General features: G+C 48.7%; 1 protein-coding gene across 3 annotated transcripts in view; it reads left to right on the top strand.

Moving 5' to 3' along the window:
* Positions 1-25455, top strand: part of mTor (serine/threonine-protein kinase Tor) — a 388261-nt gene that overhangs the window by 4754 nt on the left and 358052 nt on the right. For all 3 annotated transcript variants that reach the window (XM_072287059.1, XM_072287057.1, XM_072287058.1), the window contains exons 4-5: positions 4671-4783; positions 24931-25110. In XM_072287059.1, the coding sequence (XP_072143160.1) occupies positions 4671-4783; positions 24931-25110 (293 nt within the window). The remainder of the gene's footprint in view (positions 1-4670; positions 4784-24930; positions 25111-25455) is intronic.

Genomic DNA, 25455 nt, shown 5'->3' with positions numbered 1-25455 from the left:
TCACGTGCAGGTAGCACAAGAATAGAATACGCTAGTGCGCTCGACCTGTGCGGCCGCGGTGTCAGTGGCTCCAGAGATCCCGCTGAACCATAGGTGGCTGGCCTAAATGAACCGTGGCTGTGGCGGCTATTTCCTCGCATCGCCTCCCACAAATTGGTGACCCGGACGACTAAACCCAGGGTTCCCACAAATTGGTTACACTGGACGACTGAGCCCAGCCATGCAAACGTCAGCGCACAGACTCTACCAAGGCAAGTAGTGACGGGGCCTCACACCGTCTGCCAGACGTCTCGTAGTTGTAGGGTGTCCGGGAATTCTACATTGACATGCCGGACATGTGCTTCATCCAGCTGGACAGCCATTCCCTTCTCAACAAGCTTCTGTGCTCCAGCTGCGTTCCAGGCTCCGGCTGTCATTCCCCGGTGCTGACATCTACACGGACTTGCGGGCAACCATCTTTGCTTACTACGTCACCTCGAGCGTTTACTCACACCAGCTCACGCCATTTGAAACGTCGCATCATTCTGTGTCTTGTCAGCCCACATTGCCTGCGTCCACCCTTGCCGATCGTCAGCACGTGCTGGCCCCAGCATCAAACCTCTACTTGATCCGTGAGCCTCCTTCCCAGCTCAAAGGCAGCTGCACGACGACTCTTTCTAAGGAATTCACTGGACTAAATGCGAGTGTTTCCATTTGGGGGAACCTCACTCATCACCCATTTAGAGGCTCTCCCACCGGCTCCACTAAGCGCAAATTTCACCTTTTCAGGCACGGCAATGCCACAACCACAACCTTCATGGTGCCTTCAGCGACCACCGCAACCATGATGCTGTCGGCATTCGAGATTTCACTGCAAGCGCGAGCCTTCTGATGTTCTGTGCACACACGTTCCTCAAATGCATGGCCTACCGAAGTTTTGCGGGAGAAGCTCTGCCATTTGGTTTCTTCAGCTTGAGAATCACTTATACATCAACAATATGAGCGACCAATGCGCTCTCTCCACGCAAGTCCTGAGCTGCCAGACGATCTACTTTTGGAGCTCGTGACTTCTACAGGCCCAGGCATCTATGACAGCCTGTCGCAGGTTGCACTTTCGCACTACGGTATCACTGTGGCTGCGCCTCGCTCACAACCTACGTTGCCGGTGCCGCCTGGTATGACTTTTTTGGATTGCGTGAACCTGATACTACCAATGACGACACCATCTGCACACTTTGCCTTGACTTTACCATTGGACTTTGTTTAAATCACGCTTTGCACTAGGAGGGGGGCCCTGTAGCAGTGCAGCTATGGCCTCTAAAGCAGGGGAAGAAGATGGGCTCACGTGCAAGTAGCGCAAGAATAGAACGCGCTAGTGCTCTCGACCTGAGTGGCCGCGGTGTCGGCCACTTCCGAGATCCCACTGCACCATGGCTGGCCAGCCTAAATAAACCATGGCTATGGCAGCTACCTCTTCACACAAGAGCAACTGAAAAGAAGTTTCTGCATTGTACAAATACCAGAATGCGACAGATTTTGGACTGCCTCAGTTGCGGCGAAGTGATGTTGAAGGGAACAACTGAGGTTTAACAGTAGAAGTGTTCCAGGCAAGCGGTATACTACCGGGAGTCCAAATGGCGTCCTCTAATCGCAGGGTGGTTGACGAACTCTGTAGGGTACAAAGTTCAATGTTGTCATGCTTGTGCCTAGCAAATAGGTTGACGTTAATAACTAAAGGATCTTCCAGGGGGCTGGAAACTACATTGACATGACTCGGGACATCGACTTAAATGTTGTCAGTGCTCTTTAGACGACGGAATGTGGTTGTGAATTCCGAGGTGTAGGAAAGGTGACGGTTCTCTCCTGGTGTGTAACAGGACATGGAGCGGTTCATGGCGTGCCCGAGGAGCTTGTGGTCTGTAAAGACTGTAAATGGGTAGCCATTCAGGAAATAATGAAAAATGGCACGCAGCGACATAAAGAGCGAGTAACTCATGACCAAACATGCTGTAGCGTGTCTGCGCAGGTTTCAGCTTTATGGAGAAGAAAGTGAATGGGCGCCATGCACTGCTGATTAGCTGCTGCTGGACAGCTCTGGCAGTGGTGTTAGAGGCATCGGTCATGATGGCAGTTGGTGCTTCACGTTTTCAGTGTCTGAGCAGCATGGTGGTGGCGTGCGCAGTCTTGACACTTGTGAAAGCTTCAGCAGCCTCATCAGTCCGCTGAAGCATCTGGTTACATTGTAGCCAAAGCAGGGCGTCTAGAGGAGCCACAATTAAGGCACAGTCGTGAACAATATGTTAGCAGTAATTTACAAACCCAAGGAACTGCTGAAGCTTGGTAACCGTGGTCAGCCACGAAAAATTTTCGATGGCGTGAATCTTGGACGGCAGTGGGCGAATGCCATTGGCGTCAACCAAATGTCCATGGAACTCGAAACCTGGATGACCGAATTGACTCTTGGTGGCGTTGATAACAACTCGTCGAATGGCAAGGCGAGAAAACAATAACCGCAAGTTGTTGATGTTCTTGAATGGAAAAACTTGCTACAAGGAGGTTGTCAATGTATGCAAAAACTAAAAGGCAGGCCTCAGGTTGAATGAATCAATGAAACGTTGAAAAGGTTGGCCAGCGTTCCATAGGCAAAAGGGCATCCGTAGAAATTCACAAAGACCAAATAGTGGGGTGATGCCAGTCTTGGGGATGTCCTCCTCAGTGACAGATAGCTGGTGATAGGAGTGAATGAGAATGATCTCAGGAAATATTTTCGTGCCGTGTAGCGCTACCTTGAAGTCTTGAATGTTTGGGAGTGGGTAGCGATTAGGAACTGTTATGTTATTTAGTGCCTAGTAATCACCACGTGGGCGCCAGTCCCCAGTCTTCTTGGCACCATGTGATGTAGTGATGCCCTATTACTGGAGGAACTGCGCAGGATGCTGAAGGCCAGCATGTGTTCAAACTGTGCACTAGCGATCTTGAGTTTTTCCGGAAATGAGCTAAGGGGATGGAAAGGGACTGAAGGGCCAGATGTGATGATGTAGTGGCATATTTCATGTTGTACCGGTTGCGTCCAATCTGGCAGTCCCATCAAGCTGCGAAACTAGCAGAGCAGGTCAGCAAATGGCACTTCCACCATGGCAGATGTGGGTGCGATCGGTTATATGGTTGACGTGGGAACGCCGTGAATAGTCAGCTTTGTAATGAAGTTGATGAGAAGGTGCCTCTTTACATCAACAAGGCTGTAATTGTGCAGGAATTCTGCTCCAATAAGTGGATGTGAGACGTCCACAACCACAAAAAATCTGGCAGTACGCTCGGCGAAGGTCAAGATTTAGCATACCGGAGCATGCGGAGAACACTGGAATCCTGGTGCCATTATCAGCTAGCAAAAACAACAGAGGTGCCGCTTTGCAGTTAGAGCAATGAGTAGGAATTATGCTTACATCAGCTCCTGTGTCAACGAGAAACTGCTGTGCTGAGACTCTGTTCATTATGTAGAAAAGGTGACATGCAAGTTGGGCTGGACCACTTATCGCCACTAGAGGTCGACCGACTTCTTTCCCTGCCATGCCGAAAGGGGAAAGCTGTGGCGAGCGTCATTTGCAACATGGTGATATAGAAGCAAACACCAGTGAGGTTGCACGAATCATGTCTGGGTGTCAGGATCTGCTGGAATTACTTCTATGATGGTGTTCAGCTGCACAGACGATGCGCTCGAGGCAGTCACGCAGGGAGTCGAGTGGAAATTGTTCTGGCAAAGAGCAAGCAGTGGTACGCTGCGTGATCAAATTGTCCATTCAAATACATAGTGGAAGCTGTCGCCAGGACCATCTGCACATTAGCTAGGAGCCGTTGCAGGAACAATTTGCACAAGAGGGCAGCATCAATGGATCTTGCATTGTCTCCGAGCAGCTGTCTCATGCGATGAAGAAGTTGGATAAAGTGGCGGTCCCTGTGTTCTTCACCTGACAAAAGCTGCTCGATATGAGAACGCTGGGAAGCTGCTGCGTGCTGCAAGAAGGTTGCCTTGAGGCCGTCATAGGTGGTGGCAGACAGCGGGGTGTTTAGCTTCGTCGATGGCAGTGGGTGAAAGCACTGAAACAGCACCAAACACCGGCGACTTGGATGCCAGCGACTTGGGATTCAGCCTGAAGGAACCACCCTGAGAGCTGCTGGTCCCAGTACTGCAGTAGGCGGACGACAACGGTCGTACAGGAGTGCTCACCGTGTAGCTCGGGTGCCTGGAAAATTCGTAGCATCGGTGGTGCATGGTGGTCGGTGTCACAGAAATGTCTCTTCTGGATCACGTCTTGTTTCGCCAAACTGATGACAGGCGACAGTGCAGACCCGTAGGTCTCAACAGGCCTCTAAAGAGAGCAGACAGGACACATCAGCGATGTTTCAGGCTTTGTTTGACCTGCCAAATGCTAGACCGTGCTGGCGCTTGCCAAGCACAGCACCTGCACTCGTGAGGATGCGAGCATCTGCTGTTTTATTCATGTGACACTAGTTCTGCTGCTGCTACAATATAATAATGACGGCAACATGTGGCTTCTCATTTAGGTTTATGTCTTTGCACAAAACTTGGTACCGTCTTTTACAGTATTTTACAACTTGTCCTGCAAAATTCATTGCTCACAACGCCTGTCGTTTATTGTTCTATCTCATACTGTTTATGTTGCCACTTTCAGATATGTGAGAGGGTTTTAAGGCAACGTGCCCTGCGAAATTCGTACATCCAGCATGCCCTGCACATGGTGCTGCCCAGACTTGCTGCCTTCCAGACACAAAGATTTGTGAAGAGGTAGGCTGGCATGCTTCCGAGATTGCTGATCCTTCATTCTTTCTTCTGACACAGTTGTGTTCTGCATAAGTTTTGTTGTAGCAGCAATGGCCCAGGAAGTGCTACAAGTGCTATAATTCAGTGTCATAGACAAAATGTTAAAGCATCTTTGTTTGTATAGTATAAACTTTAGGTAAGGTAATGAAGAAAATATGCAGCTGCCTGTGCCGTAGAAGGATGGTTAGCCACTGCCATAGCTGCTCACTTGGTCAAGCACTGGATAAAGTTTGCAATAATTACACTTTTGATCCCCTCTCCCAGCAGACGTGACTGATTGTAACTGAGATATAAAATAGCTGCCACAGCTAAATTAAGAAATGCACTTCATTTTCCTCTTTACTTGCTTGGTTTCATTGAGTGTTGTTCTCTTAGTGGCCTTACATTCATAGCCAACCCTGATAACGCCAAAAGCAGCAGCATGAGATATTTGCTCATAGCTGTAGGCAAATGTGGAAATCATGATTTGTACACCACCTTGAAATCCTTGAAAACCCTTGAATATAAAAATGGAATATCGAGGGCCCTTAAATCTCCTTTAAAATAAATGCCCTTGAATTCCTTGAAAACAGGGGTTGGGTTGCAACTTTTGAACATTCAGAGTCACAAACTTCGCATCGGGGCAATGCCATGGACACTGTCTATTGGGACACAATCATTGATATTTTTATTGGAAAGTGTTGGTAAGCAATTGCAATGTGGTGTGCCCACAGCCACCAACGACAGGCTTGTTTAAATCACCCTTGTCAATGTGGAGCAGGACAAAGGCAGATCAAATGGCCATGCCGCGCCACCATTTTGTTGTGTTGATATATGTATATATAAAAAGGATACAGTTGGAAAAGTCAACTTAGAAAAGTGGCCTGAAGAGCTTGAAGCATGGGTCCAACTTAGCAGCTGCTGAGCTGCAAGAAATTGCAGCTAAGCAAAAGATTCTACTATTTTTCAGTTGTGGGGATCTCTTTGGACCCCCGTCCTTGGTACACGTGTGGCTTGGGTTATTTGCCCTCGTAATCACTGGAGACATGCCATATCAACCTTATTTTGGATGGCATACATTTCCCATGGCTGCTGGTGCTGGCGTGACACAGAGCCTGCTGCTTGCACATGCAGCTCGCATTACGCCGTGTGCTTTGTGTACCAACAGTGCCCGAAGAGCGAGCCCCTGTCTCCCTCTCTTCGGCATTTCTCTCCTTCAGCATCCGAGGTGCACGGACACCTGCATCTAGCAGATGCACCATCGGCGCTCTTCGCTTTTGAACGTGTGGACTCACTTGGTCACATGCCCCTCTAAGCAAGGCAGCCCCCTTTGTGTGGTGATCCTAGCTTGGAAGAGCCTGTGTGGCTGAGTGAACTTCTTGTGCGCTTTGACCTATAGTCTGCGACTGCCACCCTAGTGCCGTGACCCTGTATTGTATGAGCCTTTTGTACATAACAGGGAATAAAAACCCTGTGGTTTGCACCATGGCTGGAGTTGTCTCTGCACCTTACTGGTGAGTCAGCAAACCTGCTGTGGCACCCCTTTGCTCGTGCTGCAGAGTGGGGACGAGCTACGTGTCTCCTTAGACCTTAGCTAGCCAGTACCGGGCACATTCATCCGAACTCCCACACAATGTATGTATACGAATAACGTTTTTTCCCCTTTCCTTAAATTTTGGTCTTCGGCATGCTTGAATTGTACTTGACTTTTGGATCAAATGTTCTGGTCAAACCGTGGTGGAAAGTGGAGTGGCTGAGGTTAAACATCGTGCCAGTAGAAAAAGACGACAAGAAAAATGTGTGTGTCCTTTCATTTTCTCTTCACTCGTCTGTACATTTTCCCAATTGGCCTAAATAGGAAGACGCTTTAGCTCAAGGGCTCCTGTCCAAAGACATGAGAATGAAGAAATCATTTTTCTTGGCAACCACTGCACCGAACTTACAAAGCAACTTGCCTTGTTCAAAAGTGGATTTTGGATTTCAAGCCATCGAATTGGTAAAAAAATTGTTGAAAATTGCAACATTGACAAAAACTCAAATTATGAAATTTGCAACTCTAACTCAGCACTAAAAAGAAAGAAGATTTAAAGTGGACAATACTGATGTATACACCACTCTAAAATATACCACTACATAATTATTTGAGCAGAACCTAATTGAATTAAATGTGACTACAGGCAATATTGTTTTTACAATAATTGTCAACCAAAGTAATATGCAATATGAAGAAACAGAATGCTACCTGATATTACATACGCAAGGATATTACACACAGAATGATATTACACACACAAAATTAATTTAAATTAGGCATTAGAATTAAGGAACAAGCGATAACTACAAGAACACAATCTGTAGTAGTTTCTTCTTAAGAGGCACAATTAGATGTGTCAGCAAAGTTACATGGAACTCATATTCATTATGTTGTGGTACAAGGCTGTGCCAATGAAGTGCAGTCAACGACCGATTTTTGGACATGCTCGATAAATAAGACTCCTTCGTGGCACCGCCACGTGCACCGTATAAAGTCAGTCTATAAGAACGTCTGAAATTTCGGACGCTGAAACCCTTCGCCGTCCAATTTTCCGGCCTTTCTACCGTGATTGTAGGTCCGAAACGGCAATAATCAAAGCCACTGGCGCCGCCATCTTTAACGAGCCAACGCTCCCGCATGCCGATTCGCTGGCAGCCGCAGCCACCGCGTCCATGTTAAGCCTAGCTGCTTCGACATTCGCTACCAAGCTCCCTGCTCTTCAATATGGTGTTTTTCATTGAAAATATTTGCTGCTGCCAGCAATGGCACTAATTTTGCTTTTATCATCCTTGCAAATGGCTTCAAAGCTCGGAAAACACAACAAGCGTCAAGCATTGTGTAATACCGGTTCCCAAAAGTCAGCTCGCCACAATACAACACTGTTATACGGTGAAGCATACCACGAATGCGAGGTGGCCTCTATCACGGGACACTGTATTAATGAAAGACGCGTGCACCCGCTTTCTATACACCTTAAAAGTGTACTGGCAGGCTTTCAGAGCTATTCTGGGTGTACCTGTGATTTGAGCCCTTGGAGACAGTAGAAGGCATGCATTCATTTTCGTCTTTTTTTTTTTTTGACTGCCCGATTTCTTGGACGTTTTCGTGTCCCCTTGGGAGTCCGAAAAATGAGACGTTGACTGTAATGGCCTTTTTCTGGCCAAATAGACGCTGCAAACTTCAGTGGATGGGAATAAGCAAGTGGCAGCAGAGAAGTTGGATGGCAGTAAAAGACTTTCTGCTGGAGAGAAGCACAGTGACTGGGTGTGACTGTGCTGATGGAAGTGATAAGTCACTAACACTATAGTGCTGTTTGCTGTAGTCACTACGAGGCATGCTATGGGAAGTTAAATGAAATTTGAGTAACTGGAATTAGATATGTTTGATGGGGGGGAGGTGGCTACATGCAAGGTGTTAATTCAAGGTAAGGATGTACAAATGTTAGGTATGCAAGCTTTCGTGTTGTGGGCGAACACCTTGAACATGTCATCTTTTATTTTATTTATGCATTTATTTATTTATTTGTAGTACCCTCAAGGCCAGGGGGAATTGCAGAGGGGAGTGGTATGAACAGTTTCAAAAGGTTACAAGAATGCAGTATGTTACCATAAAAAGAAGAAATAATCATTGCTGATATTTTACAATGTTACCTAAGGTGCAAGTGAAATGAACACGAACAAAGTGAAAGTCAAGTTAGGAAAACTAGACAGTAATAATGTTCCGTGAGGACAAAATAGCTGCTACTTCTACAATATTAGCTAGTGCTAGTTTAAAGGCATTGTTATCAGTAATAGTAACGATGTCTGGAGGAAGGTGGTTCCATTCCCGAGATGTTCGCGAAAGAAATGACTGAAAAAGACTTTGGTGTGGCACGATACAAACCCTTCTCTGAGAGAATGATAATGCGATGAGAAACATACCTTGGTGGCGTAATTAAATCATTTCGTAGCACAGGGTGATAGTATAATTTATGAAACAGAGCGAGACAGGATATTTTTCGCCGAGAAGCTAATGGCGGTAAGTTGAGGTTACTTTTCATAGTGCTTAAGCTTGCAGTTCTATTATATATAGATAGAGTGAAACGCAACGAAACATTTTGAACAAGTTCAAGAGAATTAATTAGGTTAACTTGGCATGAATCCCAAACAGCCTATGCATATTCTAATTTCGAGTGTATTAGTGTTGTATGCAGCAGTAGTTTTAAAGTTGGCAGAGCGGTATGAAAATTTCGGCGCAAATAACCTAACGTCCAGTTGGCATTGTTAATTATGTAATTAGTATGAACAGCCCATGACAGGTTAATCGTAATATGGACTCCAAGGTACTTATATTTGTCAACAGATTCAAGGGCAATGTTATCCAGGTAATACTTAGGTAAGGCATGAGCCGCTCGGGATATTATTACTTTGAATTGGTTAATATTAAGTTCCATTAGCCATTTCTTACACCAGTTAGCAATAATGTTTAGATCGGCCTGCAGTGGAGTTATGTCATCGGAGTTACTTACTTTGTGAAAAACAGCGTAATCATTGGCAAAAAAATGAATATTTGAGCATATTTCGAAAGGACCTAGTACAGAACCTTGTGGTACACCTGAGCCCACTGTAGTGAAGGCAGAGTTATGGTTGTTAGCACTGACGAACTGAAAATGATTGGTAGAAAACATTCTATCCATTTTAAGAGGTTACAGTCAAGATTAAGAAGGCTTAGTTTGTATAGTAATAGCTTGTGACATAGCTTATTAAAGGGAAGCTGAAGAGTTTGCGAATTCAATAAGACGCTCATATACGGATGCGGGAACCGTATAAAGCATGTAGGTAAAATTGTGGGTTTTTTTTTTCAATTAGGAGCGACGTAATCGTCGGTTAAAATTGCGCTGTAGCTCCGCCCCCCGTCGAATGCCGCGCGCTGCTGCTGACGCTGATGATGCGAGCGGAGACCGGAAACCGCGGTGTTGTGACGTCAACTCTAGTGTTTTGTTCCTTCGAAGCGTCCGCGACCGTGCCTGACCGCGCTTGTTTCTGCGTGCGTGCCATCGTAATCTGCTTCGATCGACCCTGCATTCCTTTGTTGGTGCGTCTGCGTGTATGTAGAGTGGTAGTCAACGTGCGTGGTAGTCAACGTGAGTGGTAATCAACGTGAGTGGTAGTCAACGTGGTAGTCAACAGATGAAGGTCACTACACGTACTGCATGAACCGGGAAGCTTTTCACGCGTTTAAACCGTCTTTGTAGATTGCCGACAGCTTTGGACAGCGCACAAATGCCAACGATCGCATTCCCGCTTACGTTCCACGAGGAGGCATGCAGGAACACAACACTACAGTTGTTTGACCGGAAACGAGCTCACTAGATCGGCGAAAGATCGGCGAGATCACTAGATCGCTTTGCAAAAAACATACTCACCAACGAGCATTTCCAACACGAGGAGATCCCAAGACTTTGCTTTCGTTCGCGTCGAAAGCACTGCTCGCACCAGCATTGTTTCCCTCTTCGAGAGGCCGGCTCTTCGCAATCGGCTCATACATGTAGGGAGTAACGCCGAACTCCTCAGAAAAACGCAGTCTCTCTAAATTTTCCATTACCGTCTCAGAAAAACAGCACCAAACTACCTGGCACCGCGCTTCATGTGTAGCGGCAGCGGTCGGTTACTAGAGTTGATGTCACGAGGCGCCCGACCAATCACAGGCGGAAACGAGACGCGCGAGCTGCTGCGCTTTTCCTCGAAATAAAATATATTTGCGCTTTCTTTCACTCAATTTTGATACGATATTCGAATTCGGAGGGTTGAAAACCATTATGTACAGATGTTCACTCATCTTTTCTGGAAAGCCTTTCAGCTTCCCTTTAAATGCTTTAGAGAAATCTAGGAAAATGGAGTAGGCAAATGAGGATTGGTGTAAAATGCATTGTAACTTGTGCGTAAACAAGATGAGCTATGTTTCGCCCGAATATGTTCTCCGGAAACCATGCTGCACTGAAGTGAAAAATGAATTAGTTTCGAGAAAATTAACCAGATGACTATAAATGATGTGCTCCAGCATTTGGAACAGATGCTCGTGAGAGGTATTGGTCTATAACTAGCAGGAGAAGATTTAACACCTGATTTGTGGATGGGAAACACCTTCCCAATTTCCCATTGTATGGCAAAGTAGATGCGTCCACTGATTGTCCAAAAAGTTTGGTTAATATGACGGAACTGCAAGTAGATGTATTCTTCAAAAATTTAGTACTTATAGTATCGTAACCTGGGGAAGTCTGATATTTTAAATTGTCGATGAGTCGCGCAACACCAGGTGTATCAATGACGATGGGATCCACGACTGAGTGATTATACTGACTCATAAAAGGTAAATGGGAGCTAGATAGTGGCGAGAAGATTTTGTTGAACCCTGTATTTGAAACCGAAGCATAGGAGTGAGCAGGGACAGGTTCACAGGAAGGATCATTCAATGCGATGCTATTGTCAGTCGAAGGTTTAATTAGCGCCAGAATTTGGATACATTGGTGCTTAGCAATGATGGAAGGACATTAGTTTGGAAATTAACCTTGGCAACCTTCAATGCATTTACGTATTCATCAGAAGCAGTTGTATATTTTTCCCAGCGTGATTCACTCGGTGACTGATTGGCTAGTCGATAAGGGCATTTTTTTCCTGTTTGATAAACGTCAAATATGGCTATTATACAATGGGTGCATGGGGACTAGAAGTTATTGTGCGGACAGGAATGTATTTTACTGTTACGCGTTCGACTTCGGCCGCAAACATGTTCCAGTTAGATTGGACAGAACGGTCATTAAAACCGTGAAGAAAGACTGCAATAAATTCAGCTAGCTTGTTATTTATGGCGTCAAAATTAGCTCTCTTGTAGTTGTGTATGGTTTTCTTCATTTTGCTAGTTTAAACAGAAGGTGCAGAAAGAGTAAAGGTGAGCAGCACATGATCACTGATACATGGTAGATGTGTTACCAGAGAGGCAAGGCCGGGGCTTGAAGTCAAGATTAAATCTAATACGTTCGCTGAGTTAGGTGATATTCTAGTTGGTTCAGTCATGAGCTGCGAGAGTGAAACAACGGAGCACGAATTAAGAAACTGCTTGCCTCGGTCGAAAATGGCAATAAACTTGGTGGCTGTGTATTTCATGATATTTTTGGATAGTTGAAATCATCAAGCAGAAACAACGGGGACGAAGGAAAACGTGTGAATGGTGTTAATCTTGTCATGAAGTTCGTCAAGGAATGTAGCTGTAGATGACGGAGAACGATAACATACCCTGAAGATTACTTTTATGTGGTCAAGAGTTAGTGCGGCCCATATGATTTTGGGATTAATTTGTACATGAATGCAAGAAGATGGAATACCGGATGATATACCCAGAAGAACACCACCTTCTCGACGCTCAGTTCGATCTCAACGGTCACTGCAAAATGATTTGCGTCCTGAAAAATTTCGAAGTCGTGCACGTGGGCTGGAAGCCATGTTTCAGTAAGTACTGTAATACGTGCACAGCACGTGTCAATAGCAGAAGAGAGTGAGTCACCTTTTAAGTACACTTCTAATATTGATACAGAACAGCCGCCACCGTGTGGCTGCACTGAGGAGGGAGAAGACGACATGTGCCCGTTTGATACAGCGTTGCCCTATTTGCCACCGTTGGTCTACGTGTAAATATATTGTAAATAGACTTGTACATCAGCTACACGTAACATTAATTTGGTGGAGGCGGACATCCCCCGTACCCGTCATGGAGCTCCGCAGCTGTCGCAACGGCGACAGTGTAAGTTTGGCTCCTGCTAGCGGCACTTCATCTGCGCAAGCATCCACTGTGTCTCCTGCATCCTGTGTCCTGTGTCCTGCATCCTGCATCCACACTGCATCCACTGTGTGTCTCGGTCAAGCAGATCTTCTGTAAGTTGGGCCTTTCACACAACCCACCCGGAAGGCGCCGCGTACACCAATGCCAGCTTTGTGGATTAACATAATGTGAACGTGACGCTACAGTCACGTTCCTCCTGCAGCCCCGACCTACGTTGCCGTTGCCCCCCCTCGGGATCCTGATGTTTTCAACGGTGTCGGCAGTCCTGATGTTGACGACTGGCTCTGCTTATACGAACGTGTCAGCACCAGTCACAGGCGGGATCCGACTATTATGCTTGGCAACATTCTTTTCTACCTCGAGGAGCTCCACTGGCATGGTTCCAGACTCACGAAGAGGAGATTTCGAGCTGGGATCTCTTCAAAGAGAAGCTCCGCGACCTTTTTGGCAATCCGTTCGGTCGCCAAGTCAATTCCAAAAAAGCCCTTGCCACACATGACGGAGGTCGACCGAGTCTTGCGTGTCCTACATTCTCGACGTCTTGGCCCTTTGTGCCAAGGCTGACCTGAACATGTCTGAGGACGATAAGGTTAATCACGTCCTCAAAGACATTGCTGATGACGCCTTCAATTTACTGGTGTTTACGAACGTCAGCAGCATCGATACGATCCTCAAGGAGTGCCGCCGTCTCGAGCATGCTAAAAGCCGCCGGGTATACCAGCACATCACACGACTTCCCAACGCAGCTGCTACGTTGTTTTGTGACAACCTCTTCCACCAGCCGTTGCGATGTGACAACTTGACCCGCATCATTCGTCGTGAGATCGAAGCAGTGCAACCGGTGGCCCCTTCATTCCCGTCACCTGATCATTCTCCGGTGACAATCTCCTTGATCCAGGCCATCGTCCATCAAAAGTTGTCTAACGTAGGTCTGCAATCTATTCGTTCGGTGTGCTCGGAACCTCTTTCTCCACGCACGTCCCCACCCTGCTCTTCTTACTCCTCTTATGGACAGCGCAATCCCTCCGAATGACGAACCGTGGATGACAAGCCGGTCTGTTTTAACTGCCGACACATTGGACGTGTTGCTCGCCACTGCCAGAGCCGCTGGACTTCTCTGATGCGCTATTCTCCTGATTACCACCCTCGTCCATCTAGCACGTCCTTTTTCGTCGCTCCTTCTATGCCCGCCCCATCATCGGACCCTGCAACACCTTTGACACGACCCCGCTACTCCCGCTCGCCTTTTCCCTCCCGCCGTCAATCTCGTTCACCCCCCTCATGCCGTGCTCCTTCTCCGACCTACTCACCGCACCCCCGACCGGAAAACTAGACAGTGCAGCTTCTGGAGGTGAAGCTGCAATGAGAAAATTTGCACGAAATCCTCGCTTCACCTTACCCACGAACAAGAATCTTTTGGACGTTTTCGTCGACAATGTACCTGTGTGCGCGTTGATTGACACCGGGGCGCGTGTGTCCATTATGAGTGCTGCTCTTTGCCGTCGGCTCAAGAAAGTTCTGATGCCTGCCCCGAACCAAGTTTTACAAGTTGTACCGAACCGAGTTGTACAAGATGGAGGGACTGTCGCTATTGTTGGCATGTGCTCTGGCCGACTCACGATTACTGAGAGACACACCGTCGTCCTCTTCACCGTCATCGAGCATTGCCCTCACGAACTCATTCTCGGTCTGGATTTCCTTGCCAGTCATTCTGCCCTCATTGACTGTTAGGCCGGCTCACTCTGCCTTGACTTGCCTCTTCTTGCCGGCCCTTCTTGCCTCCAAGCCATTTGAGCTGCATGGATTTTATTCGCCTACCGCCTCGCTCTGTGACACACGTCCTCACAAGCTGTATGTGACGGCAATTACGTGGTCGCACCAATTCCGGCCATTATACATACACATGTGTTAGCGTGCCGCACACTGTGCTGACAATTACTGGCAACTGCGCCTGCCTTCCCCTTGTCAATTTCGTGCTAACCGTGCAGAATGTCTCAGGGGATCTCATTGGCTATAATTAGCACTTTGCAGGATGATGAGGTCGAGTCACTAACAGTGGAAGATCGTTACAGCTCAGCCCATACCGTGACGTCATCGCACGGTACTGACGTCGACATTGAGAAGATGGTTTCTCCTGACCTTACACCTGCTCAAGCTGAAGCCCTTTGCCACGTTCTTGAAGGCTATTGAGACATTTTTTACTTTGATAATCGACCCTTAGGTGAAACGTTCATTGGGCCCATCGCATAAATACTGGCGATGCAAACCCTAATCACCGACGTCCATATTGCGTTTCTGCGTCGGTACGAGCTATTATCCAACAGGAAGTAAAAAAGATGCTTGAAAAGGACATCATCGAGCCTTCCTGTAGTCCCTGGGCATCTCCCGTTGTAGTTGTCAAAAAGAAAATGGAATGTAGCGCTTTTATGTAGAGTATCGCCACCTGAACAAAATCGCAAAAAAGGATGTGTACCCTTTGCCACGTATTGATGACGTTCTAGACTGCCTGTACGGTGCCACCTATTTTTCTACGGTCTGGCTGATGGCAAATATCCATCGACGACATGGACCGAGAGAAGACTGCATTTATTACCCCTGACAGCCTTTATCAGTTCAAGGTAATGCCTTTCGGTCTCTGTAACGCGCCCGCCACTTTCGAACGAATGATGGACTCTTTGCTTCAGGGGTTCAAGTGTCCACCTGTTTGTGCTATCTGGACGACGTCATCGTTTATTCGCGCACATTCGACACGCATTAAGACCGTCTTTCAGCGATTCTTGACGTGTTCCACCGTGCCGGTCTCCAGTTGAACTCGTCAAAATGTCACTTCGCTTGCCACCAAATCACCGTCCTTGGACATCTCGTGGATGCCAGAGGTGTGTGACCTGATCTAGACTTAATTCGTGCCGTTACGAACTTTCCTGTTCCGAAGTCTGCCAAGGATGTTCATAGTTTCTTAGTGCTGTGCTCTTATTTCCAACGGTTTGTGGAAGATTTTGCGACCATTGCACGTCCCCTTACCAACCTCTTGAAGAAAGACGCCCCTTTTTCTTGGTGACCTGACCATGCCGCATCTTTTTTGCAGCTCACTACTCTCCTTACCATGCCTCCAATTCTGGCCCACTTTGACCTGTCTGCCTCAACGGAAATTCGAACTGATGCCTGTGGTCACGGCATAGGAGCAGTGTTAGTACAACGCCAGCGTGGACATGATCGCGTTATAGCCTATGCCAGCCGACTTCTATCACCCGCCGAGTGCAATTATTCAATCACAGAGCGCAAATGCCTCGCTCTTGTGTGGGCTGTTGCGAAGTTTCGTCCATACTTGTGTGGACGCCCATTTTGTGTGATCACTGATCACCACGCTCTCTGCTGGCTATCCTCGCTCAAGGACCCCATGGTATGACTTGCTCACTGGGCGTTATGCCTGCAAGAATATATCTTCTCCGTGGTGTATAAGACGGGACGCTTGCACCAGGATGCCGATTGTTTGTCCCGCTACCTCGTTGACGAACCAGGTGATGCGGACGCCATCACTTGCATTTTCTCTGTGTCCCAGTTGCTTCAAATCGGCAACGAGCAACGCCATGATCCTTCATTGCGAGCCCTCATTGACCGTCTGGAGTCAACGCCTGGCGACGCCTCTCTCCGGATGTTTCTCCTCAAGGAGGGGTCATTATACCGCCGCAACTTCGATCCCCACGGCCTTGAGCTTCTGCTCGTCATTCCATCACACCTGCGTTCGACTGTCCTCCACCAACTTCACGACGCTCCCTTGGCTGGACACTTGGGCATCTCGCGCACGTAGGACCATGTACACTGTCGATTCTTTTGGCCGGGTCTGACCCGCTCCGTGTGGCACCACGTTGCCGCTTGTGAGCCCTGTCAGCACCGGAAGAAGCCCTCCACCCTTCCAGCTGTTTGTCTTCAGCCGATCGACATCTCACCCGAACCCTTTTTCCGTGTTGGTCTAGACCTTCTTGGACCATTTCCTCTCTCAGGCTCTGGAAATAAATGGGACGCTGTCGCTACTGATTATGCTACGCGGTACGCAATCACCAGAGCCCTCCCGACAAGTTGTGCTACTGACGTTGCTGACTTTCTTCTCTGCGACATCATTTTAGTGCATGGTGCTCCGCGCCAATTACTCACTGAGTGTGGCTGCAGCTTTCTCTCGGCAGTCGTCGAGGACATCCTCCGCTCCTGCTTGACAAAGCACAAGTTCAGCACGTCCTACCACCCACAGACCAATGGCTTCACAGAGCGCCTCAATCGTACCATCACCAACATGCTTTCGAAGTATGTTGTGACTGACCACCACGACTGGGATCTTCACTCACCATATGTGACGTTCGCATATAATTCATCGCGCCCCGACACCACCGGCTATTCACCATTCTATCTCCTATATGGGCGAGAACCCGCGTTGCCCTTGGACACTTTGCTGCCCTCGGCCACACGTTCCGCCACTGAATGCCCCCGCGATGCGATCGCACACGCCGACCACACACGCCAGCTCGCCCTCACCCGTCTCAAGGCCTCACAGGAGCATCAGAGACGCCTCTATGATTGCCACCATCGCGACACTCACTTTTCTCCGGGTTCTCTGGTGCTTCTCTGGTCACCTATTTGACATGTGGGCCTTTCCAAAAAGCTGCTGTCACGCTACACTGGCCCATACCGTGTGGTGCAACAAGTGACCGATGTCACGTATGAAATCACCCCCGCCGACCTCTCAGCGTCGTCGTCAACTGCAAGTGACATCGTTCACGTGGCAAGACTAAAACCATACCGCACACCTTTCACCTCAGATGTGTAGATTAAGCACTGGAACGGTGCTTCTATCGCCAGGGGTGATGATACGGAACAGCCGCCACAGTGTGGCTGCACTGAGGAGGAATGAGACGCAGTGTGCCCGCTTGATATAGCGTCTCCATATTTCCCACCGTTGGTCTACGTGTAAATATATTGTAAATAGACTTGTACATCAGCTACACCTAAACAATATTGTCACGTGGTGGTGACGTTAAAGGACACAGTAGCAATACTGTGAAAGACAAAACTAACTTTTATTGGGCGAACCTGTGCCCACAAAAACAGGCTACACTTATAGCACAATGATAGCGGCGAACATGGTTGGCGATCGTCCAAAATCTGATCAGAGGCTCAAGCGTGTCCGCTTTTATACATCAGTCGTTGAATGTTCCAGAGTAATCGCTGGGACCCGCGTGCCTTCTACAAAGTTCTACATTATTCGCGCCGCGCACACTTGCGATCAGATTACACAAGGTTCGGTCACAGGCAGCGGATGGAAGCATCGATAACATTCCAAAAACTTCCGATACATGCAAACACGTCATGCGCTGCGTGATAACATTTGTTAGGCAGTGAAACGTGTCGCCCGACAAAGACAAACAATTACATGTGTCAATACCCCCTCTTAAAAAGCATCGACCCGATGCTGCAAACAAACGAAAGTAATAAAAGAAAGTTCATCAGCGTCCGTAAAAGGGTTTAAGACGCACCACGTGGACCACTTCAGATCGTGCGCGGCGGCGCTGTGAATGCGAAATGCTGTCTGGCACGACCTCATAATCCAGTACGCCAATACGTCGGATGACCTTGTAGGGTCTGAAATAGCGTTGCAATAGTTTCTCACTCAGTCCTTGTCGGCGTATCGGGGTCCATACCCAAACAGGGTCGCCGGGCTGGTACTCGACGAAGAGTTGTCGGAGGTTATAGTGTCGGCTGTTGGTGCGCTGCTGGTTCTTGATCCATAGGCGGGCGAGCTGCCAGGCTTCTTCGGCGCGCTGGAGATAGGTAGCGACGTCAAGATTCTCTTCGTCAGTGACGTGCGGCAGCATGTCGTCGAGCGTCGTCGTCAGGTTCCTGACGTAAACCAGCTTAAACGGCGTGATCTGTGGTGTTTCTTGCACCGCCGTGTTGTAAGCGAATGTTACGTACGGCAGGACAGCATCCCAAGTCTTCTGTTCGACGTCGACGTACATTGCTAGCATGTCGGCGAGGGTCTTATTCAGATGCTCCGTAAGACCATTCGTCTGTGGGTGGTAGGCCGTTGTCCTCCTGTGCCTTGTCTGACTGTATTGCAGAATGGCTTGGATGAGCTTCGCTGTAAAGGCCGTTCCTCTGTCGGTGATGAGGACTTCTGGGATGCCATGTCGCAGCAGGATGTTTTCGAACAAAGAATTCCGCCACTTTGGCTGCGCTACCTTTCGGCAATGCGTTAGTTTCAGCGAAGCGGGTGAGGTAGTCCGTCGCCACGACGATCCAGTTATTTCTGGTTGCTGACGTCGGAAAGGGTTCCAACAAGGCCATCCCGATCTGCTGGAATGGTCGGCGAGGAGGCTTGATTGGCTGTAGTATCCCGCTGGCCTTGTCAATGGTGTCTTGCGTCGCTGACAGTCTCAGCATGTTCTGACATAATGGGCGACGTCGGTGGTTAGGCGCAGCCAATAATACCTTTCCTGTATCCTCGATAGCGTCCGGGAAAATCCGAGGTGTCCAGCGGTCGGATCGTCATGTAGGGCGTGCAATACTTCTGGACGCAGTCCTGACGGGACAACAAGAAGGTAGTTGGCATGCACTGCTGAGAAGTTCTTCTTTACAAGAAGGTTGTTTTGAAGCGAGAACGAAGATAATTCTCGCTTAAATGTCCTAGGGACAACGTCAGTGTGCCCTTCCAAACACTCTATGAGGTTTTTCAACTCTGGCTCTGCTCGCTGCTGTTCAGCGAAGTCTTCCGCGCTTAAAATGCCAAGGAAGGCGTCATTTTCGTCATCTTGCAGCGGCAATCGGCATCAGAGTGTTTTCGTCCGGACTTATAGGTTACAGTGATATCATATTTTTGCAATCTTAGGCTCCACCGCACCAGCTGTCATGAAGGATCCTTTAAATTCGCTAGCCAACACAAGGCGTGATGGTCGCTGACGACTTTGAATGGCCTGCCATATAGGTAAGGGTGAAATTTCGCTGTAGCCCAAACGATGGCAAGGCATTCCTTTTTGGTCGTAGAACAATTGCCTTCCGCTTTTGACAACGACCGGCTAGCGTAAGCTATCACGTGTTCATGTCCATCTTTTCTCTGGACTAGGGCGGCACCGAGGCCTAGGCTACTGGCGTCAGTGTGGATTTCGCTATCAGCGTCCTCGTCGAAGTGCGCAAGTACGGGCGGCGACTGCATGCGTCGTTTGAGTTCTTGAAATGCGTCGGCCTGCGGTGTTTTCCACTTGAACTCGATGTCACATTTAGTTAGCTGCGTTAGCGGCTCAGCAATGCGTGAAAAGTCCTTGACATAAGCGCTTGTAGTAGGCACACATCCCAAGGAATCTACGCACTGCCTTCTTGTCGATGGGCTGCGGGAACTTTGCGATGGCAGCTGTCTTCTGTGGGTTGGGGCGGACCCCAGACTTGCTGATGACGTGGCCTAGGAACAGAAGCTCATCATAAGCGAAGCGGCACTTTTCTGGCTTCAGAGTGAGCCCTGATGACTTGATGGCCTCTAGTACAGTTGGAAGCCACCTAGGGTGATCGTCGAAATTTCCGGCAAAGATGACGACGTCATCCAAGTAAACAAGACAGGTCTGTCACTTCAATCCTGCTAACACCGTGTCCATGACGCACTGGAATGTTGCAGGTGCCGAGCACAGTCCGAATGGCATGACCTTGAAGTCGCAGAGGCCATCTGGCGTGATGAAGGCAGTCTTTTCGCGATCTCTCTCATCGACTTCTATTTGCCAGTAGCCGGACTTGCGATCCATCGACGAGAAGTATTTTGCGTTTCAGAGCCCATCTAATGCGTCATCTATCCTTGGTAGGGGGTATCCATCCTTCTTTGTGATCTTCTTCAGTCGACGATAATCGACGCAGAAACGTAAAGTTCATCCTTTTTCTTCAGCAAGACAACAGGGGATGCCCACGGGCTTTTCGACGGCTGGATGATGTCGTCACGCAGCATTTCGTCGACTTGTTCTCTTATAGCTTCATGTTCTCGCGGCGAGACTCTGTAAGGGCTCTGGCGGAGTGGTCAAGTGTACTCCTCGGTGATTATGCGATGCTTTGCGACTAGTGTTTGTCGAATCCTCGATGACGTCGAAAAGCAGCCTTTGTATTGTCGGAGCAGACTTCTGAGCTGTTGTTGCTTAATCATGGGGAAACTTGGATTAATGTCGTTGTCTAGTTCGGGAACCATGGTTGTCGGGGTAGATAGGGCGGAATCCGAGAGGACAAACGCATTACTGGTTTCCAGAATTTCCTCGGTGTACGTGATCGTCGTGCCCTTGTTGATGTGCTTGAACTCTTGGCTGAAGTTTGTCAGCAACACTTCAGTTTTCCCACCGTGCAGTCGAGCGATCCCTCTTGCGATGCAAATTTCACTGTCTAGCAGTAGACGTTGGTCACCCTCGATGATGCCTTCTACGTCGGCAGGTGTTTCGCTGCCAACGGAAATGACAATGCTGGAGCGAGGCGGGATGCTGACTTGACTTTCGAGCACGCTTAAGGCATGGTGACTACGAGAGCTCTCCGGCGGTATCACTTGATCTTCCCACAGCATTATTGATTTTGACTTCAAGTCTATGATTGCGCCGTGTTGGTTCAGGAAGTCCATGCCGAGAATGACGTCTCGTGAACACTGTTGGAGGATAACGAAGGTGGCAGGGTAAGTCTGGTCATGAACGGTAATTTTTGCCGTGCAGATTCCAGTTGGCGTAATGAGGTGTCCTCCAGTGGTTCAAATTTGAGGGCCTTCGCATGCAGTTTTAACTTTATTCAACTGGGCGGCGATGTGTCCACTCATTACGGAGTAATTGGCCCCTTTGTCCACTAAGGCGGTAACTGCGTGGCCGTCGAGAAGCGCGTCGAGGTCGGTGGTTCTTCGTCTTGCGTTACAGTTAGCTTTGGCGTCGGATCACAGCTGCGTCGTGTTGAACTGAAGTTGGAACGTCGCGTCCTGAAGTCATCTTTCGTCGGTGTAGTCTTGGCTTCCTGACTTCGTCGGGACGGTGGCGTGTCGTTATTGTGTCGTTGAGATGGTCTCTTCGTCATCTTCGTTGGCGGCAGATCTTCGTCAGTTCGACGAACAGCAACCGCACCTCCATCGGTTGCTGCTTTTAGTTTTCCGGATATGGGCTCGCAGAGTGGCCCCGGGCTGGGCCACTGTATGTTCGGTGCTGCGGCGACAGGTAGCGGCCTGGTGACGGTGAACGGGATGCTCGTCTAGGGCTCCACTGAGTGGCAGCGAGGTAGTCAACGATATCGCGAGGTCGTTCACCAATCTGTGGTCACGGCGCGTTAACAGCGAACCCTCGGAGTCCAATCTCCCGGTATGGGCATCGGCGGTAGATGTGCCCGGCTTCTCCGCAGTGATAGCAAAGCGGACAGTGGTCGGGGCTGCGCCAAACGTCAGTCTTCCTTGGAACGCTGCGTGAGGTGACGGCTTGGCATGCTGGCGGCGGGTACTTCCTCCCGCACGACCGCTCAGATAGTCTCGCGCAGGTCGTCGGTGGCCAGTGACTCAACTCCGGCGTAGTTTGTTGAGTTCGTGCGGCGGTTGAATTGCCGGTTCCGCATTTCCAGTGTCTTCTCGATGCTAGTGGCCTCGCGGAGAAACTCGTCAACGGTCTTCGGTGGGCTTCGTACCATTTCAGCGAAAAGTTCCTCCTTTACACCACGCATCAGTAGGCGAACTTACTGCTCCTCGGACATATCCGGGTCGGCGTGGCGGAATAGGCGGCTCATTTCTTCTGTAAAGATCGCGGTGGTTTCATTAGGCAGCTACACTCGGGTTTCTAGTAGTGCTTGGGCTCGTTCTTGGCATACGACACTTGTGGAGCTCTGTAGGAAGCCGCTTCGGAACAGGACCCACGTCGTTAAGGTGGCTTCTCAGTTCTCGAACCACGTCCTGGCAGCATCATCCAATGCGAAGAAGACACGTTGCAGTTTGTCGTCTCTGTTCCAGCTGTTAAATGCAGCGACCCTCTCATACGTTTCAAGCCAGGTTTCCGGGTCCTCGAATGTTGAACCGCGGAACATCGGAGGCTCCCTGGGCTGCTGCAGCATGATGGGGGACGCTGGGGCTGCCATTGGGGTTGCCTTGGCCACAATCTTCTTGGTCTTCTCGGGTAGGAGTCCGTGCTCCAGGGCCAGCTGTTGAAGACGGCGGCTTGCTCGATGGGCCGGGACTACGTTGGTGTTCTCTTTGTGGTCCGGGCTTGGCTTACGGCTTGTCGGGGGCGTCCGGTACATAAACGAAAAGCACCTCCACCAGATGTCACGTGCTGGTGACGTTGAAGAACACAGTAGCAATACTGTGAAAGACAAAACTAACTTTTATTGGGTGAACCTGTGCCCACAAAAACAGGCTACGCTTATAGCACAACGATAGCGGCGAACACAGTCGGCGATCGTCGAAGATCTGATCAGCGGGTCAAGCGCGTCCGCTTTTATCCATCAGTCGTCGAATGTTCCAGAGTAATCGCTGGGACCTGCGTGCCTTCCACAAAGTTCTACATTATTCGCGTCGCGCACACATGCGATCAGATCACACAAGGTTCGGTCACAGACAGCAGATGGAAGCATCGATAACATCCCAGAAACTTTCAATACATGCAGGCGCGTCCTGCGCTGTACGATAACATTTGTTAGGCGGTGAAACGTGTCGCCCGATAAAGACAAACAATTACATGTGTCAATATTATTGAATAGGACAGTTAGGCGGCATTGTGAAGCACAGCCACTACCCGTCATTATCTCCTATCTTGAAGAGGCTTGTGCAGCATTATCACCCGAGGCGGTGTCAAAGCGTTGCAGTTTAGCCTCTTCAATTTTGTCTGTCTGTATATTGTAGCAAAAACATTTATTGTTCATGTATAACTTGTTGTATCGAAGCTGGAGTTGCGGTGCGTTTGGTTAAGCTTTGCCGAATTCAAGTAGTTTTTTCCGAGCAGTACAGGTTGAGGCACATAAGTGTTTGGCTACGGTGATGTTCTGTTCTTTTAGGTGGTTACGACAAGATAAATTTTTGTTTTGTTTTGAAATTTCCAATTTTAGCTATCACCGGGCAACACTTACTCGGTGAAAATTGGCCTAGGCTGAATTGATTCCGGCGAGAGCGTGTCAAGTACAGTCGTAAGTAAGCTTGCTAACCTAGATTCTGTTTCGTCCCAGGTCTCCTTGCTGTCTGAAAGGCCATAAAAAATTTAATTGTCCCGCCGCGACCTACCTTCAAAATCATCGAAACGTGATTGCAGGGAGGCATCCCGACATGACAGTTGGTTAACCGTGTTTTGCATGGATGCCACTTCGTCAGTAAAGCTGTCCAGCCTCTCAGACTTATCTTCCAAAGTTTTGAGTCTCTGCTGGATGCCAGTAATTTTTGAGTCCAAGGTTTTCTGTGCATTTTTGATAGCTTTGACGCCAGAAGCCAAATTGGTCTGGGCTTTGGAGCTCTGTACGGCCTGTTTGTGCACGTCTTTGAGCAAATGAAAGAAAACGCTCATTTGCTCAGCAGGGTCATGCGACAGAGATTCAAGCTCTAAGGGGGCGTTAGAGCATGTACCAGGCCGCGGGTTCGCTTCAATGTCTCCTGTGCACAAGAGCAAGATTAACACAGGAAAACACTCACAAACAGTCTTGCAGAGCACCCGTGAGCACGGGAGAAGCAGTAAACATCGATCATCCAATTTCTTAGCATGCAAGGAAAGCTTCTTACACACCTGCACAGAGGAGAATCGCAGATTTGCAGCCATTCTGGTAGGACTGCTCCCGTGCCTACTGAAGCTGAAGTGGACGTGCTGGTCATTTAAAAGCTTGGCAGAAAATAATGTCGTTGTTGACTGGGCTGGCCGCTTATAGACGAGTTGCATCGACAGCAGCGTGTGCATCTTTGGCGGGGCGATCCATCCGTGGTCAGATGCTGTTGACAGGTGCGTGTTCAGTGGTTGCGTACAATCATGGAATTGTGCAACCACTACACAGTATCATAACCCACAGTGTAACAGTATAACCTACAGTATGCAGTGCCTTGTGGTGGAAAGCTTTATATTTATATATTATAGTCCATGGTTGAATGAATGCTCTAGGACTTTCAGGATAGTTCATTGCAGTAATTAGCTGGCATTCAAGTCACTCTCTGATGCCTGCTTTGTCCTCACTTTTTCGCTACAGTTTCATTTTCCTCTGGCATCTGCTTACACTTGTGTAGGTGTGTGGCAGGTGTGTGTCCTAAGTGTGTTGAGCAGGCATGATGACTTGCGTGCCCTTGCAGGTATCTGGCCGACACCATGGACTATCTGCTTGGCTGCCTACGGAGGGAGAGGGAGCGCAGCTGGGCTTTCCTCTCCATCGGACTGCTAGCCGTTGCCGTGGGTGAACACTTGTTGCCCTACCTTCCTAAGGTCATGGAAGTTATTCGTGTGTCTTTGCCCAGCAACAGTACACCATCCAAGTAAGTGGATGCAAAACTCATCCCAGAAGAGTTGCATGGTGTTCACATTGTGACCCAGAAGGGACCAAAAGGGATGCATTAAAGTCATCCCTGCATTCCCATTACCACACCTGTGCTTAATGGTCATCCCCAAGTTCATCTTTAAAGAGGGGCAACACATGTATTCTCACAGACCACTTAATAAGCTTACAACTAATAAGCTGATAGTATAGCTGGGTAGCTCTGAGGAAAAGTTACAGGCAAGAAGAAGCAGCTTGTTTGAGATGCAGGGGATCTGTGTCATTTGCCATGGCATGCAAGCAGTTGCCAGAAAAAGCAGAAGTGAGAGTGCTTGGGGGGGATTGT

This window comes from Dermacentor andersoni, chromosome 3, assembly GCF_023375885.2.
Source record: "Dermacentor andersoni chromosome 3, qqDerAnde1_hic_scaffold, whole genome shotgun sequence".
Lineage (NCBI taxonomy): Eukaryota > Metazoa > Arthropoda > Arachnida > Ixodida > Ixodidae > Dermacentor > Dermacentor andersoni.
This window is presented reverse-complemented; position numbering and strand designations above follow the sequence as displayed.